We start from the raw sequence: 18,415 nt of genomic DNA on the forward strand, positions 1-18,415 counted from the left end.
AAAGTTGATGTTTCACCCACATTACCCTCCCCATCCATAAAGGTAGTTTGGCAAGTACCATTTATAGAACAATGTTTGCATGAATCAGACTAGCAGGTTTTTATTCTTAACCAGATGCATACCCTTTAGCGGTGACTCATAAGCGCCACAGAGCTGTTTTTAGCCTCATCCAACAGTCAGGATTGGTCCTAATGCAGCAGTGTTCAAGCTCCTCTTCCTGAAGTGACTCAGGAGTTCGCAGCCTGTTTGGTCCATCAGAGTTGTTTATAACTGTCTGTACCACCTACGACTATTCGCACACACACATGCAGAGTCAAACAGAAGGGCAACCGCTTTTCAATAAACACAAACACTGTTTACTGTCGATTATCACAGTTCTAACAAACCCTTCCAAATCAAACTGTGTACTTGGTAGGGGTGTTAACATGATACTCAGGGCTCAAATGTGTTGTTTGCCATTTTGCAGGCGACGTATCGTCCTTTTCTGCGGCAGATCCTGGAGGAAGTCTTCCGCCCTGACAGACCTGAATGTCCCGACATCGACTACATGTCCGGAGGCCTCACGGACCTGCTCAAGACCGGCTTCAGCATGTTCATGAAGGTCAGATATTGCTGACTACCACACACACACACACACACACACACACACACACACACACACACACACACACGCACACACACACAACACATGTGTATGTAATGGGGTCAGTCAGCTCTGTGATATCCTCTTGACCCTCCTTTCGCGCAACTACGCGCTGTGGAAATAAAGTGCCCTCTTCCACTGCCCGTATATGACCTGATTTGACATTTCAGTAGGCTTATCATGTCTGCACATGTTCAGTGTTTACCCTTTGCGGCCAGTGAACCATCGAAAGCTCTGTTGTACTTTTTATATATGATCTTTGATGTGCCTACTTATAAAGGTCTAACAACTATACAAATATACATTGTATTCAAACAGATTTGCTTAACAATATCTAAATGAATATAAGCATTACACCCAGTCACTGTTTGGGCAAAATATATTCCTCAAATGATATCTGTATTAAGGAACTGATGCTTCCCAGAAACAGAAACACTGGAAGAGAAACAGATGCTGTCAGTGATTGAGCGTCGAAGTAACAAGAAACCCTTTTATTCTTTTGATCCTTTTCTTCAAACAATGTTTCATAGAATAGGAATTGTTGGCAGGCGTTTTACACGATCATTATTTATTCATTTATTCTTAGAACTTCTATCTGTTTCCCCACATTTTTAGAGCGTCAGTGCGAGACACAAAAGAGCAGAATGTGTGGGTTGTATTCATATTCCTCCAAAAGACGCGTAGTTTTGGGCTTGTGGGTAATGTTGATCCACCACAGTCTGATTGTCCCACATCTGGGCCTGCTTAAACGGGGGCATTAGACGGGTTGTGTAACCACAGCCTGGTTTTACACAAATTAACAAACTTGGCCCACGAACCACCAACTCAGACGGACTGCGTCTATAAACCTGAGCTTGGAGCGTTCTGCAGGAGCACACCCTTTATGCTGTAAAACAACCCAATAAAAAGTCTATTTTGAACCACAGAGCCGCTGCGTGTGCTACAGTTCGTATCGTTAAACACAGCGCACCCTGCAGCCTGCGTTCTGACTGAGGGAGAGCTTTTGCACAAACTGTGTAAATGAGAGTTTATGGTCGGTGTGTGCTGCAGGTGATCTGGCTGCTGCAGTTAACATCAGCAACCAAATAAGCCCTTAAGACTTAAGTCACAGCGGTTCTTTTTGTTATTATGAAGCTCAATTTGCTGTTTGCTTCTTAGGAGTAAGGAGCCATGTTGCAGGAGCACTCCAAGTCTTACAATGACTATTGCGGCTTTCACACCAGCGCTTTTCCCTTTCTAGAGCTTTTCTGGTTCAGCTCAGGCTTCCCTTTTCTGTTCACACCGCCCAGAGCTGCCGCTGCTGCGTCATGACGTCACCGTTTACGTGCCTGCTTCATAAAATCCAAACCGTGCGGAAATCCCTCACATCAACAACAACAACAATGGCCGATTGTATTGAAGCGCTGTTCGCTTTGGTTATCCTCTTACGAAACGAAATGGAAGGCATCGGACGACTTTACAAGGGACGACTTTACTTGGAACTTTACAAACATCACACGCAGGCATTTTGTTGTTGTTCAGGAGGCTTGATCCCTTGAAGGCAAGGCAAGGCATGTTTATTTATATAGCACCTTTCAACACAAGGCAATTCAAAGTGCTTTACATAAAGGAAAGGCATTAAGAGCATTAAGAAACATATTATAAAATGGCATTTAAAACACTCATTTAAAAGCAAAGATAATAAAACATGAGATACACACATCTGAAATGTTTAGGTCTGACTCAACATCATTGCTTTTGCTACTTTTTAGCAGAAATAGTTTTCTATGACCTCACTTTCTTTCTACTTTCTTTTTTAACTTATCCTTAAGTTATTTCAAGTGTTTCATGCTAAACGAACATAAGAGCAAATTACATATTGTTTGACAATGATTGTGAAGCTTGACATCAGGTCTCGCTGACCTCATAGTATGTGAGCAATGCTGGCAACAGGATTCCAAACTTAAAAATCTGTCTGAGGCACCTCGTAAAATACCTTTGATCAGCAAGAGCAGTGGTGATGCTGGGTCCTGATTCCAAAGTGGAATTTTAAATGTAGGGAGGTTGTGGAGCAGTGCTTTTATTTTAAAGTACTGTTTCCCTCCTCGTAGTGAGAATCCAATTGAGAGGTGGCGATCAGAATTAACTGCCAGGACAAATTATTCTGCATTTATCACAGTTTTGAATCGGATCCAGATCCAATAGGCAATGATGCAAACATGCACGTGGACCGGTTCTTTCATGTGTGGTGAACATATAATAAATAAAATCAACAGGGATAAGGATGATTATAATACTTTTTTAACACCCAAAACATACAATTAATATGCCCTTCTTAAAGCCAATAGACTGATCTCTAATCACAAAAAGAAAATGTTTTAAATTCGGCACAACTAAAATAAAAGTCATCAAAACTATCTTTTTTAATCGGTCCCCTGAAACATTCATCACCTCTTATTTGAAAGGGAGACTTAATTAGAAATACATATTCCCAATCAACAACCACCGTAACATTGCTGACTCTGTTTCCTGTGTCAGCTGTCATGAACACGAGGACAAAATTAAAAGAAAGGCGTCTACCCATAATGGGAAAGCAATCTGTCCCTGAGTCTTAAAGGGTTTTCCGTTTAAAAAAAAAAAAAAGCTGCAAACACGTGCTTTTTTTGGTAAGAATAGGGAAGAAGCCAAAGTGTAACATTTATGAACATTACATTCATTAACATCAATGAGCTGTTGATGTATGTTATCATCAGGACATACAACAGAATATGTTCTTCTCCTCACGTTCCCTAACCGTCACATCTTATCTCTGCACACTTCCATCAACCTGTCCCTCCCATGGCAGAACACATGTTTCACAGCGTTTGTGTATCCAGCAACCCTGCAGTCGGTGATTAACCCGCACATGTAGTCGAAGTGTCCGTGTCACTGAATCCGTGTTTTCAAATTCTGAATACCACTCGAGCAGAACACTCTGGAACACCCACGGAGGCATCACATTATTTGGCTTCACATGTCACACATGGATCATCCCTGACATGCTTCACGCCAGCCCGCTGGGGCCACACGTGTACAGCCACTCTCTCCCCGGCTCCGCCCCCCCGCGGCTATGATTGCTCGGTTAGCCTCCGCACGCTGCATGTGTGCTCTGACTGCTGCTCGACAACCAATAGAATGCTCAGCCATTATTTCCCCATCAGCCAATCACGCTCAGCAGAAAAACACACTGACTGTCCTCACTATAAAAACCCATCTTAATAACAGTCATTGATGTTCTTTGATGCCCAAGCGAATTATTAGTGAGTGAGGGGCTTCATGATAACGCTTCTATCTGCAAGCGTTGTATGAAAGTGTGTTTAAACACCTGCTTACAAATCCACATACCTGCCATTAAAACACTTGGCCAGTAGACCTTATCCATTGAGCTCTAAGCCCAATCATCACTACCACTACAATATCACATTGTTAATCACAGACTATTCTTTAGTAAGAAACTGTATCTCCAATGGATTAGGAATGCACTGACCAATCACAATGTCCCGTTTCACAGGTGAGTCGCCCACATCCTGGCGACAACCCCCTGCTCTTCCTCTTCCTGGTTGGTGGCGTCACTCCGGCAGAGCTACGTCTCATCAAAGAGAGCGTTTCCACTCTCAAACCAGGAACCCAGGTGAGTAGAGGCTCGATGAATAATATGTAAATCTCTGCATCATCATCATCATCATCATCATCATCATCATCATCATCATCATCATCGCTGTGTTTTCTACCTTTCCTGCTGTTTAAAGGTTTGAATTCTGTTCATTTCTGTGTCTGTTTTCTTCAGCTTTTGTATATTTTCCTTGAGCCAAAACCCTGAAAATCTAAAAATTTATTTTCTCAAACTGTCCCTGTCCCAAGGCTGGTGAAGTATCTCTGATCTCTTTAGGAGAAAGAAACTAAGGAAAAGTTTGACTGAATCGGTTTAAGACTTAAGTGTTGAGGTCCCTTTGAAAGAAGTTCTTGATGCAGCTTTATTGACTACACCATGTGTATTTTGATATTGCTTGGACCTGAATATACTGTTTGAACGTTGCTTTCCAAGCATTGTTGCAGTGGTGGACTGTAACTAATTTCTTCCAGTATTTCATTACAATGTTAAGGTATTTCTGTGTTATGATACTTCTCTATTTCAGAAGAAAATATAATATATTTCACTTCACTGCTTTTGTTTAATGTACAGTAAGTACATTTTGTTATTCTTCCATACTTGTTTTACTTGTATGCTTCTTTATTTGACTTATTCGAGATAGTTTACTTTTTTTGACTTGATGTTAAAGATCTGAATATGTTTTCTACCATGGTCAAGAGAAACTGAAGCACTGGATTGATAGAAATGAACGAGCTGTTGAGTGGATGGTTATATGTAAGGCTGCCCATTATCAGAACCCTAAATGCCAAACTTTGAAAATGTACTTTTAATCCAATGAATGAAGTCAAAGTGAAACCCAAAGTGAAAAGTATTGCGTTCAAACAAGCATGTGAGCATCTATGACCACCCAATAGACATGAAAGAAATGGTGTGTGGATGATTCACTTTATAAACCATTGATATTCTATCACAATCGGGCTTTTAGAGTGTTTTCCCGATACAAATAAAAAGCTGCATATACGTGCTTGTTTCGGTAAGAGTAGGGAATAAGCCAAAAGCCACTCATAGCCAGAACCTTGTTCATGTTTAAGAATGAACATTCATTAACATCAGTGAGCTGTTGATGGATGTCATCATCAGGATATACAGTAGAATATGTTCTTCTCCTCACTTTCACATCTTATCTCTGCAAACTTCCATCAACCTGTCCCTGTCCTCCCATGGCAGAACACATGTTTCAGAGCCTTTGTGTGTCCTTTGAAAATGTACTTTTAATCTAATGAATGAAGTCAAAGTGAAACCCAAACTTAAAAGTCTTTCAGTCATACATTCAAGTGAGCATCTATAACCATCCAATAGTCTTTGATATGTATGTGTCAAATAAATAAACATTGCAGATAGAGATGGTGTGTGGTTGATTCACTTTATAGACCTGTGATATATCACAATCGGTCTTTAAGGGGTAACATGTGCTAAAGACTCATTCAAATGCTACCTAAAATCACTCATGTTGCTTAAAGGCCCTGTCACACTGTCCCGAAATTGACACCCGATGGACACACGATAAAGGCAATGTTCAAATTCGGCTGTGATCGTAGCAACATCGGGCCATTCGTGAGGGCATCTAAGCCATCGTATGACCGCCGGTGGAGTTTCTCAGGCTCCGGCAGCAACTTCGTGAGCGGCAACTTCGTAAGGCACTCGTGAGGGCATCTTGTCAAATCGTGTCATCTTCGTGTTATCATCGGTGCATTCACCCTCACTCTGATCGGGGCGAATGCCCGATGGCACCGATGATAACAAGATGCCCTCACGATGGCCTTACGAAGGGCAAAATTGACACACGAATTCAACACGAAAATGAACCTTCGCAAGGTCCTTCGGCAATTTTTTGGCATGCCAAAGATTTTGCCTCCGCTCACGAAGTTGCTGCCGGAGCCTGAGAAACTCCGCCGGCGGTAATACGAAGGCTTAAGATGCCCTCACGAACGGCCCGATGTTGCTACGATCACAGCCGAATTTGAACATTTCCTTTATCGTGTGTCCATCTGGTTGTTTTATTGAACAACAAAATCATGTAAATATATTATGTAAATAACCCAATTTGTGTTCTGTGAAACTAAAAAGGATATAATATATTATTTTGAAGGACAGTTGACAGGAAATTGTTGTTGTTATGGAAACAACATTACGGAGAAAACGTAATATTTTCTACATATAAAGACGGATAAAGTAAAGAACAAAGTCTGAAGATATCAGTACAGTATCATAGTACTGTAACATAATTGTTTTTGGTACTTTCATTGCAGTTGTATGTCTTAAATGTAATGTAAATGTTGCCTTTGTGTGTGGTTCGGGGCCATCTTCGTGCGAAATTCACAATTCCATATTCGTGTGTCCATCGGGTGTCAATTTCGGGACAGTGTGACAGGGCCTTTACAAATATAAAAAAAATCAGTCAGCAATATTCAAATAGGGCATCCTGAACTGAACTGACATTACATGTAATTGGGTCGTCTCTTTGGTCATAATGAGAGATCCACCGTGGCCATCAGAAGGCAGGTTACAGACAGGAGAATATGTGACTTTGAGCCAACACCCCCACTGACCTACATACACAGGTGGCAGTAACATGCCTCACATCCATGAGCTGTTGTGTCCGTCTGCCTGTGTGCTCATGACGCTGTAGTGCCGATTACATAGCAGTCCACACAACATGCAGATGAACGTGTTTTCCCTGTGAGGGGGAGAGGAGGGAGTCCAGGCTGGGTTATGTGGGTTTGTCTTAATAAAAGGCTTTGGGAAGGAGGTCAGAGGAAATGAAAGGCCTGGCGACGATCAAAGCCTTCCATCTGTAATCAGGAAAACTGAATAAAGACGAGCTTATACTAAAACGGCTGGGCCACACACATGCTGACCTCAGAACACACACACACTGACCTGAGCACATGCATGCCCTGCATACTGTACGCTAGCGAGTGTGTGTACATGATGGCGGATGTCTGTGAGCCAGACGCTGATGAATAGTTACAGTGAACTGCAAAGTTTCCGTCTTGCACTTGGACTAAATTCCTCCGAAACACACTTACGCTGCCACTACAAACAGGCCCATTGCCATTTTAGGTGCTGACCCAGAGTTAAAGCAACACTGCTGCAGGAGAAACAGAGCTCCTTTGTTATAGAGCATGCTGTAAGGGGACTGGGGATCTTATTCTAAAGGAGAAAGGACTTGGAGAGAGCTTCAGCTGAAGTCACTCAAAGTATACATAACACACTTTTCTCTTGGTATGACGGTTGGAGGTAGGAGGGACTATTTTTCTATCTAGGTTTTTGAAAGTAAAACATTCCACACCAAATTGTAATTGTCAGTGTTGCAAGACTATTCACCTTTTTGTATTCAAAATAAGTTTAAAATGGATTTCCTACCTCAAATGTTGCTTCCTTAAGTGTCAAATCCATGTAGACTTAACAGTTCAATATAAAACGTTAACCTTTATTTCATAAATGTGATACATTGTATGCTTGTCATGTCTGAACGAGTCACTTTGATATGTTATCAGGACCAAAGACATCCTGTAAAGGGATAATCCTGGAGCTGTAATAAATCAAATGATGAAAATAAAGCCAGATGAGGGCACCTGATTCATGCCGATTGCCAACGTGCACATTACTCACCGTGACATTCAGGTCATCCATGAGCCTTGTGTCACAGTGACCCGTTTTCACCTGCTGCCGGTGCTGTGCTCTACAGGTGCTGGTTTTGTCTACCAGATTGCTGAGGCCGACGGATATCCCCGAGCTGCTCTTCACCAACCAAAGACTGCTGCCTGACATCGGTGTGTAAGGGGCCGTCACGTGGAAACACACCATGCACACACACGTGGAAGATGACGCATGGTGCGACCTCTCGACACCTCCTCGGGTGTGCTTTGAGTGTCAGTAAATGAGAATCACTGTCAAAGCGGCAAGAGGAAATCAAGGGAAACGATTCAGCAACATTCCTTCCCTGCTCATGTCTGTGTGTGTATTCTAAAGTGAAATCTAAAGCTATGATATTAAAGTTCCTATTGGGTTTTTTTTTTCTTGCAGACATAATTAAAAATGTAAATATCCGAGTGTGTATTCCAAACAGAAACTCTCCATCCAAAGCCGCTTTAAAGTGTTTTTCAGCACGAGGTGTGAAATGACATCAAATGTTAATATGAAACAATAAAACCAGTGACTTGTCAAACACGGTCGTGTGATGATGCCTTTCATTTGCTCAGTTGTTAGGCATTTTGACCAGGCTGTGTTGAAAGTAGACTGTATGTGTAAACTCAAAGAAGGCCTGCTGTTGTGATGGAGAATACACACAATCTGTTAGGGTCCATTCACACCTCAACACTTCATACAGTGACGCATAAGAGCAGAAGAATTAACAAGACGTTTCACAGCGTCTGCTTTGGCGCATCATTTGCTCACACTTGGAGCCCCCTCCTCCCAATCTCCCTTTACTCTCTTCCACATGAATCACCTCAGCTATTGTTGAGTAAGTTCACCTCGACACCTGCATTGACAGCCAGAGTGTACCACATGTCCAACAGAGGAATAAACCTGTGTGTTCAGGCTTTTATGACAGATTAGACTGGGATACATTCGTGATGGCCTAATTAGATTATGGACTGCAAATAAACCGATCTCTCACATAATGAAACACACATTCAAGTTAATTGGAAAAGGGATTGATTTATTGTCTTTGTCCTCTGGGAGATGTATCCTCAGTAGAGCCTGAACTCTTCCACTGCTGTTGGTTCAGGCTTTTCTTTAGATTTCTTTGTCATCTTGATTTTCAGTGGCTGATGACAGCACCCGGGGTTTTATCTGTAGGCCGATCTAAGGACCTGAGAAGCGGCAGTACAGTCATGCTCCTCTTATGCAATGCTATTCGTTAATGGGGTTGTTCATTGGTCCGACTTCCCTCGCCTGTATTAGTCATCCCCTTCACATCATCAATGACGTTCCTCATTGTGTCTTAAAACCAAGGACATGCTATTGTTCGGATGTTAGCTTTTATTTGATGATTCAAAAAAACACCACCGCACTGCAGTCATTGCGTTTGTTGTAGATCAGAGGATGAAAACACTATAAAGCCAGAAGGATTTTTTTCCATTGTGGTCCTCCAGCACTTAACACCTCATGATAATCAACACACCTAAGTGCAGACGCTACAATCTACATATTCACAAGGCACGGTAGCTACATCAACAGCTACGTCAGCTCTTATGTTAGTTATAAAGACGTAAACATATAAATTGAATATATTTATATTGCTTTGTTACCATTCCTTTATGATCAGTTTGAAATGAGCTGTGAAATAGTTTCAGATTTGTGGGCAGAATATTACTGCTTTACACTGTAGAGAAACGTGTTCTTTCTCATTAGACCACAGATTGGAAAGGAAATATTTAATCGTTCTCTTATAAAACAGCTGAGATGTTTTTTAAGTAGTGGAAACGATTGATAATGCACTATGACACCATATTGGTAAACCATCTTAAATGAGTGATTTGAAATGTGTTGTCTGCTTACGTCATTGTTGCGGTTGTCGAATAGGCATATTAAAACTGATACATGAAAAACCAGAGACATAGAATTCAATTTCATCATTTTATTGTGAACAAAAAGTCATGTTTGGAACATATAAATAACAATAAGCCCTTTGGATAATTTCATTTTATAAAGTGCATCAGTATAATAACGGCCACACGCTACATATTGTGTCTGCTGCCCCCCCCCACCCCCTTCGATGCTTCTGAACACTGCAAACATGTACTGCAGGTATTTTCATGCAAGAAACTTAGTACACGCACACGGCTACACAGAGCCCTGGCTCAAGTGGCTGGTATAATAAAACCCAGCATTTAGCAGTGCCAAGTAGTGGCAGTCTGAATAAAGGAAAGCCACAATGGGCAACACAGCTCAAAATAAGCCGTCCTTCAGCTCTGCTGTTGCCAGGAGAGCTTAGTTTTCTTTCTTTTTTTATGTGCAGAGAGTCTTGGGCTCAGTCAGCCTCACAGCTGCTTCTGTGTTCATGAATGTAGTTTCTGCTCCTGAACAGATGATGAACCTCCTCACCCATGCTTTCGGACAGAGCGATCACCTGCCACTCAGAGGTCATTACCAAGAATCATCTCGCTACGTAGAGCTGTGTCACATCTGCCTTCAATCGGCCAGACTCAGGACTTCAGTTGAGAAGCGTACATCTTCTGCCTGCTTATCTCAGCTTTCCTCAATGCTTTCTTTCTCTGGCCACCCGGGACCATGTTCATTTCTTAGTGCTCCTCACACCGAGGTGACAGTCCGCACTTTGGCTGACAGGGCTTGCTTGAAGCGCCTCTTCAGGTCTTGCATGTTGGGGGACTTTGGCCTTGGGATGAGGGGGGAGCGCCTCTTCTCTGTGGCGGCGCTGGTGGAGTTGGAGGCAGGAGCCGGCTGCTTGGCTAGCTGGCAACAAAGCCTGTGGAAAGCCTTGTGCACCTGGCTATAGTCCTCGCTGGCAGACACTTCATAGAAAGAGCAGCCCAGAGTTTCGGCCAGCATAGGGCCCTGCTGGGCGTCGACCTGCCTCAGGTGCAGCAGGTCGGCCTTATTGGCCAGCAGGATCACCGGGGGCATGTTGGCGCCTCCAGTACGAACCACCTGCTGGTGCAACTGTTCGATCAGATCGAAGCTGCGTCGGTCGGTCACAGAGTACACCAGAACCACGGCATCAGCCCACTTGATGGAGCAGGTCACATGATCTGGTAAGTTAATGCCATTATCTGTCATCTGGAGAGGAAAGAAAAAAGGAGACTGATTAATACTCAACCCAGAACACTTACTTAGAAAAACATTTTAGGCAATGTCTATTGAACTAAAATGAAGATTTAATGTTCCCTGACTTTTTTTGCAATTAATCTTGAGAAATGAAAGGAATGCTGACTGAGGCAGACAGGAGCTATAGTGTTACCGCTGCAGAACAGAGAGGTGTGGATGATGGAGGAGTCTGGATCGGCATCAGGGTATCATTTACCCTGGCCTCAGACATCTATTAGGCTAAATGGGAGATTAGACAGCCAGACTGAAGGGCTCTACTCCGGGAGAAAATGTACATACACACAGATCTTTGGTTTTTGGACTGGTGCCCAGTCACGAAAGGCTTAGATGATCTTAACAGCCAGACAGTGAATTTGATTATATTATCTTTCTATTGGATTAACCTCCACAGATGTTCATATGTTGAACTATGCGGGCTCAGTTACTTTGCAGTCAGCCCAGGGGAAATAAACGGTCTGGTTTCTATCTGGGAGAAGATAGCTAGAAGGGGAAAAAATGAGAATAGAAAAGGATCTTACCTCAACGCCAGGAGTGTCTTGAACCTGGATGGTCACTTGCTCTGCATCGACTTGGACTTCTCTGGAGTAGAGATTACCTGCGCACACAAAAGAAAAAATACTTAGCACAAATGTCTCACTTTAAAAAAAAAAAAGCAAATTGAGCAAAACGTCACAATTTAAAACTTGTTATTCTCAGTTACTCACCAGCATTTCTCTCATAGTCTCCGATGAAGCGCCTCGTTAGGAATCTCACCACGAGTGCTAAAATAAAGAAAAATACAATGTTAGACAAATAAACGACTAGAGCACAACATAAATCACTTTAAGATTGAACTGTAAGTAAAGTACAACGTAGTCGTTTCTTTTTTATCCTTTTTCTTACCTGTTTTTCCAACTCCGCTGCCTCCTATCACAGCCATTTTAATGACCCGGTTGGGGACCGAGCTCTCAACTGGTGAATACTCCGCAATGGAACTCATGTTGTGGATAAGACGCATATTTGATCCGTTAGTCAATTCCGTCCAAGTAATACAAAATGGAGACAAAACTGGCTCTTGGTTAAAAGGATGAAGTTAATCCTGCATTGGGTTCGGTAGATGGAAGAAGAGTCAACACTAGTGCGTACTGTGAGAAGGAAGAAGCGCACTGAGTGAATGATGTGCTTCTGAGAGGGTCTCGATGCTTTATAGCACTGAGGAGGAGGTCACATCTGATTGGCTGATAGTCAACCCCCACCTCTCTTCCCCCTCCCTCGTGCGCCTCCACCTTCACGTGTATGTGCATGCTATACACAAGCGAGAAATGCTGCAACAGGTGGGCTCTGTCTGGGTGTCCTTATAAATCACCATATGGATAGGGAAAGGGAGGGGGATGTGTTTTTTCCCCCACTTGAATCAAATTAGCTGCTGTCATATAATCGGTCACATAATCAATCTATATGTTGTAAGGAAAAAAAGATATATTCAAATAATTCCCATTAGTAAACTACAAATTCACTACATTATTTGAGCATTGGTCAAAATAACCAGGTATATTACCAGTAAAAAAAAAAGTATTATCATTATTGTTTTCAGCCTCCTTTTATGTTTTTTGATTTTCCTAATAGGCTACTTTACACTTTTAATTTCACAAATTCAAATCCCTTGTATGTGAAAACTTGGAATTGAATGTATTTTACATGTTTTCTGCATGTTTTCTTTCTTTATTTGTGGTCACATTATATTAAAAGTACAGTTTTGCAAATCATATATTTTTAGAGACACGAAAATGACAAATTAAATACCGAACAAAATTAGTAAAATAAATACATTCTGCATGTTTTCAACCATAACACCACAGTTTTGTGAAGAAAGTGTGGATGGGGATGGATCCTGTTCACCCTCCAGTGTTGGGCTGTTCAGACATGCCCCTAAACGTGTGAGTCATCCACACAGGGGGTTAATGGCTGCTGATGTTGCACAAATAGAACACTTGCGCATATACCTAAAGAACTCCTGCTAGCATGCATACAGTGAATTAAAAAGCTACGGCCCTGCTCATCCAGAAATGACACAATATGTCAGCCAGAAAGGCAACATAGTTTAACATTGTTTGGTATTTTGTCCAGCAGCTGCTCTCTGCTCTGATTTGACCTGTATCATCTCTTTGTCCCACTTTTTCTATCTGCTCTGTCACGCCCCCACATGCCCTCTCTCCCTCTCCCATCTTTCAATTCTGTTCACGTGCTCTGAGGTATTTTGGCCTCCAGTTGCAGTGATTATGGTCTGGTATGTATTTTTGATAAGAGTGCTGATGACAGGCAACCGTGCTGAAATACAAAATGAGTGCAGAGGATTCATGAGCAGACATGGTTTCGTGGTGTGTACACATGCACACACAGAACTATCCCTCTACCCACATCACAGTGAACTCCACCCAGCAGCATTATGGGAAGGGCGAGCCTGTTCTTATGCTAATAGTCAGAAAATACTGTACATACCTGAACTTGTTGACATATAAACTGGATTCTCTCAGAGTTTCTGTGTCCAAATAAAGCTGAACTCCTGCTTTTTCAAATGAATGATGTGAGTTAGTTCACAAGTTTGAAATCTAAGCCAACGCTGTATTTTTTTAACAGAAAGATAAAATACATCAAGGTTTAGCAATCAGGCGAGAATGCTAGATGATAGAGGAGGCTGTGGAGGTGTTTCTTTGCTGATATCCTACCCTCCGGGATTCACTCAGAAACACTATGTCACACACACCAGAAGCAGCAGTGACGACAAACTGACTTTAAGTGTATTATGAAAGGATGCCACATCACTTCTTTTATTTCTAATTTGTAGTTGGTGGTGATACATTTCACACTGCAGTACAGTAACTCTACTCCACTTTCTGTGTATATGTGCCTTCAGGCCGGTGTTGCCTTCACTTTCCCTCAGGGAGGACTGGAGGTAAATTAAAATACCTTTGAGTCAAGGCGGACAATTATAGCCACAACAGAGCAGAACAAGGCCTGAGTTGGGGATCAGATTGTCACTCACACACAAGTGACAATAGGTGGTTAGGGAGGGTAAAACGGGGGTAATCCTTGAGCGGGCTGTTATCAGGGAGAATTCGGGGTATTCACTGCAAACAGAGGAATGTTGCATTAATTGGGGGGGTTGGCGGAGTGGTTGAAGGCAGGTGAAATGAGGAGGAGGAGGTGTTCTCAGAAGGATGTCCTTGTTGACAAAGAAGTGAGGAATGATTTCCCGAGGTGGGCTCACCTTTTATAGTGAGAAAGAGGCATACAACCGTCACTTGCCCCCAGGCCTGATCCCTCAAAGGAGGGTCATTAGGGATATCAGAGAAACTGGGGCACTTTGGGGCTGCCTTGGGGGGAAACCTCATGAGCTACGGTAAAATGTTTATCATGATAGATGTGTATCATTCTTATTGCCTTTCATCATTGTCAGTGATTATTAGGAGACACTTATTTTGGCCCTGGTCTTAGATTGTGTTATCTTCTAGTTACTTTAAAGTTGTGTAAATGCTTCAAAAAAACGTTTCAGGATCTTCTGACAGACAGGAAGATGGGGCTGATTAAATGTTACATAAGAGTATAATGTGTTATTTATAATTTAAGAAATAATTCAATGCAAGGGAGAGTAAACTTTCTGTTTTATTGCAGGACCTAACTACATATGCATGAAAACAAGGGTATGTCAGATTCACACCTCTTGTCATGAATCTCTTTAATTATGTGTGTATATACATGTTTATTTACATTTACAATGAGCAATGGAAATTGTATTGGCTCGCCACAGGCACAAAACACAATGCAAGAGAGGTTGTTTTTTCTTATTGAAATGTAACCTTGCAACATGTTCAAGCATTTGCATATCACTGAATGTCAACAGCATGGTAAGGGGGAAGGCAGTGGTGGTTTTAGGGGGTTGTGTGTGCGTGGCACTGCCTCTGAATGACAATAGCCCCCCCCCTTACTCACACCTCCTCCTCCCACTAGAGGAATGCCAGCTCAATGTTTTTACATTGCCTTTATATTGAAGTCAAAGCAAGCTTCTTAAAAAACACGATGCACCCCTGTTTACATTCCTCAGCTGATCTCTGGCGTATGATTTTTTCCACTCTCATTTCTGAGGATTGACGAGCATGTGTCAGTCTCCAAACTCGTTATGGGCATACAGGTTTGGCTGTTGCATGTGCATGACAGACAAAGAGACAGATAGAACTATAGGTCTTGCAGTAATAACAGAGGGTAATGTTGTTTTCGTCTGGTGTGCATGTGACCATTGATAAGTATTTAAAGTAAGACGTTAAACTCTGGGATTATCCTGTTTACCCTGATTGAGAAGTTGTTTTTTTCCTTCTCACGTGTTAAAGCTGTGAGTGAAGAAAGGTAAATGTGCACTAACTCTGTGTATAGTGGTTTGATTAACCATGTTAAATGGAAGATTAAGTGGATGTTTTGATATGACAGAGAAAGGAGATAATTTAATCACTATTTTAATAGAGAAAACATCTCCTGTTTTGTTCTGGTGGAGTTGGCATTGTCGGATGAAAAAGGAGGGAGAATAATTAAAATCTGAATTACCAATGCTATTTCTGTAAAACTAAATATTTTTACAGATTTTTCTATTATTATTTTCTATTATAGTGCTTGTGTGTGATGTCTTTATTTTAAAGGGCCCATGTCATGCTTTTCTGTTTATTACCCGTCCCCTTGTGTGTTATGTAGCTTTTTCTGCATGTAAACGGTCTGCAGAGTCAAAAACCCTCAAAGTACACCCTGTAGCGAGTAAAACTCTAACACAGAAAATACCTGTGCCCCAAAACGCCTCGTTGGAGATTTCTGATTTTCCATTGTTTTCTTCCTGGGTTCTGTGACGTGTGATACACCCAAATCAACAACAAATGACCGGATTGGCCCAAATGGACCAATCCGCGGAGCACCTCCCACACCAGGATCCCTTGGCTAACTAACAGGGAGTCCCCATTGACTTGCATAGAGCTCCCTGAACGCTGGTAATAGACGGGTTGGGATCGTGGAGAAATGCTCTCCGCAGATCCATTCTCACAGCGTTATAAACCTTTTTCTTACTCAATATCAAGCCACACTTATTGTTTTTACTTCGGCTGTGAGTGTTTGTGTGTGCTCAGGATGAGTTTAGCTTGTTCTCGCTGTATCGCCGACACGGAAGCCTCGCAGCAACGAGCCGACCAATCAGAGCACACTGGGCTCACAGGGAGGGGTGGCAGGAGCTCCAACAAGCCCTTCAGGACAGAGAGTGAATAAACATACTATACACAGATGCTGTATGAGAAACCAATGTGATTTTGGACAATTGCACAATTTAAATATATTCTAGTAGACCTCAACAATGGAAATATGATCAGTAGAAATGGCCATGACATGGGACCTTTAATGTTTTAAGAAAAAAATATAGGCTTAGTTGTCACCTTTATAGTTCTAATAAAAAAAACAGAGGTGTAGGAAAGAACAGACAGCAGCCTTCTCAATGAATGAAGACTTTTGTTACATCCTCTGCCCCTCTTCCATGTGTATACAGTAAATAATGGTATCATCAAAACACATTTAGGCGAAAAAGCAATGAGCCCAAGATTGACCCATGCGGTGCACCCATTAGACACGAAATAAGAGATGCAAGACCACAGTATTGGGCCAGAAGCCAAACAATTAGTTTATACTTTTTAAATGAATGTTGAATGATTCAGCTTTAGCTTTATTTATTTGTGAATCAGTGACATTGATAGCCATGAACACGCACACACACACATTTATTTCAATTTTATAAATACAAGTTGTGGTAAAGCAAAAGGACACTATCAAGCTGTTATTGTTTGCTTGCCATGTAATTAATGAGATTTGATCATCATAGACAGAGGCTCACAGACGGACGGGGACACTGGACAGATCGTATTTGGACCCAGGGGGTTCAGGTTTATGGTTTTTGGCCTCTGTTTGTAATTCTGACTGTCCCCCTGGGCCCTGTTTGTCCGTCTAGCCTGCTTTACTGCCCAGACTGAACGGAGCTGGAGCTCATGCTGGAGGCCGATCAAGGTTCAGAGCACGGCCTCGTGGAGGTTTAATGTAGACGGACAGCTTCCTCCAGGGCTGAATTTGGGCCAGGGCTGGAGCTCTGATCTGTGGATGTGGTCACTGAGTGCAGAAATGAAACCACTGCCAAGCCCTGCTCAGCACATACTTTTAATTATACAAACAGTAACTGCCTGCACTCTATATTACTGTTTGTACTGCTTGCTAATGCATTAGGTTTGAAGTGGGGTTATTGGTTTTTGTCTTCAACAGTGGGGAAATAAATGTGAGATTCTCATATGATTCTGGCCCTAATGACAGCTCTCATGTGTTTTCTTCATCCTCTTCACATCCTCAGCAGGACACGGCGCCTGCCCAGCTCACAGGTTAAGAGCTGACTGATGAATAGGGATAAAGATGCAGCTGCACACGTGTAGTACTGTAGAATAGGTTCAATTAAACAAAGAAAAGAGAGGAACAGAATGTGCATGTAGAATCTCAGAAAAAGTTAATTCTATTCTCAGACCTTTCTGAGACATCTATCATCGTCCTTACCCTTCCATCGTGGTCATTGTGTTATACTGAGAATGTTGATTACTTTAGTTTTGTCACAGTTTACACGTGTATCTGTCATCTTTTGTCATCAACAAGTCAGCTTTTCTGTCAGTCCAGTGTCTTCAAATGCAAATAGTTTAGTGTGCAAATTGACAGACAGGCTCAGTCCTGTCAGTCCCTCTCACAGGACAAGTGAACCTGAATGCAGGTGGATTAGACACCTGTGTGTGGAAACGCATCCGATGGCTCAAACGTGCGAAACTCACAGAAAACACTGGGGTGTTAATGTGGTGTTTTAGTGTGTGACCTCAAGGACCTTCCCTCAACATGCTGTCGACAGACGAGTGAAGCTAAACGGAAAACAACAAAACAGAGGTGTTTTAGGTAAGTATCGCAAAGTATCGAGGTAGCTAACAAACAACAAAAATATTCAGGATCACCAGTTGTGGAATCTAAATATATGCTTGTTCTTTAAGTATTTTTATGGTAAGAAAGAAATAGTTTATGAGATAAAGCCCAAGGTGTTCCTTTACAAAGCAACAGTAAGTGCTTATTATTGCCTTGAAAATAATTGCATCTTGTCTGTTCCTCAGATGAGCTCCCTGTCTAAAAGGAGACTCGAAGCACTAGTTTTGGATGGAGGTAATTGGTAATTGCACGTGTGCCCTCACTGATGAGACTGAGTGTCTTCACCTTGTTCCTGAGATTAACAC

The 18,415-nt window shown here is 42.1% G+C and overlaps 2 protein-coding genes across 2 annotated transcripts in view; one reads left to right on the plus strand and one right to left on the minus strand.

The window, feature by feature from the left end:
* scfd2 (sec1 family domain containing 2) overlaps nucleotides 1-8,486 on the plus strand; it is a 102,017-nt gene extending 93,531 nt beyond the window's left edge. The window contains exons 7-9 of the mRNA XM_034081421.2: nucleotides 467-601; nucleotides 4,173-4,292; nucleotides 8,005-8,486. Of these exons, the coding sequence (XP_033937312.1) occupies nucleotides 467-601; nucleotides 4,173-4,292; nucleotides 8,005-8,097 (348 nt within the window). The 3' untranslated portion in view covers nucleotides 8,098-8,486. The remainder of the gene's footprint in view (nucleotides 1-466; nucleotides 602-4,172; nucleotides 4,293-8,004) is intronic.
* A 1,399-nt stretch (nucleotides 8,487-9,885) lies between these two features.
* rasl11b (RAS-like, family 11, member B) lies at nucleotides 9,886-12,245 on the minus strand. Its single transcript, XM_034081516.1, has 4 exons — nucleotides 11,991-12,245; nucleotides 11,813-11,869; nucleotides 11,627-11,703; nucleotides 9,886-11,060 (listed from the first exon to the last, which is right to left on the minus strand). Exons 1-4 carry the CDS (start codon nucleotides 12,103-12,105, stop codon nucleotides 10,575-10,577), a joined length of 735 nt encoding a protein of 244 aa, XP_033937407.1. The 5' UTR covers nucleotides 12,106-12,245; the 3' UTR covers nucleotides 9,886-10,574.
* Between the last annotated feature and the right edge of the window lie 6,170 nt (nucleotides 12,246-18,415).

The sequence above is a fragment of the Pseudochaenichthys georgianus genome, chromosome 4 (genome assembly GCF_902827115.2).
Source record: "Pseudochaenichthys georgianus chromosome 4, fPseGeo1.2, whole genome shotgun sequence".
Lineage (NCBI taxonomy): Eukaryota > Metazoa > Chordata > Actinopteri > Perciformes > Channichthyidae > Pseudochaenichthys > Pseudochaenichthys georgianus.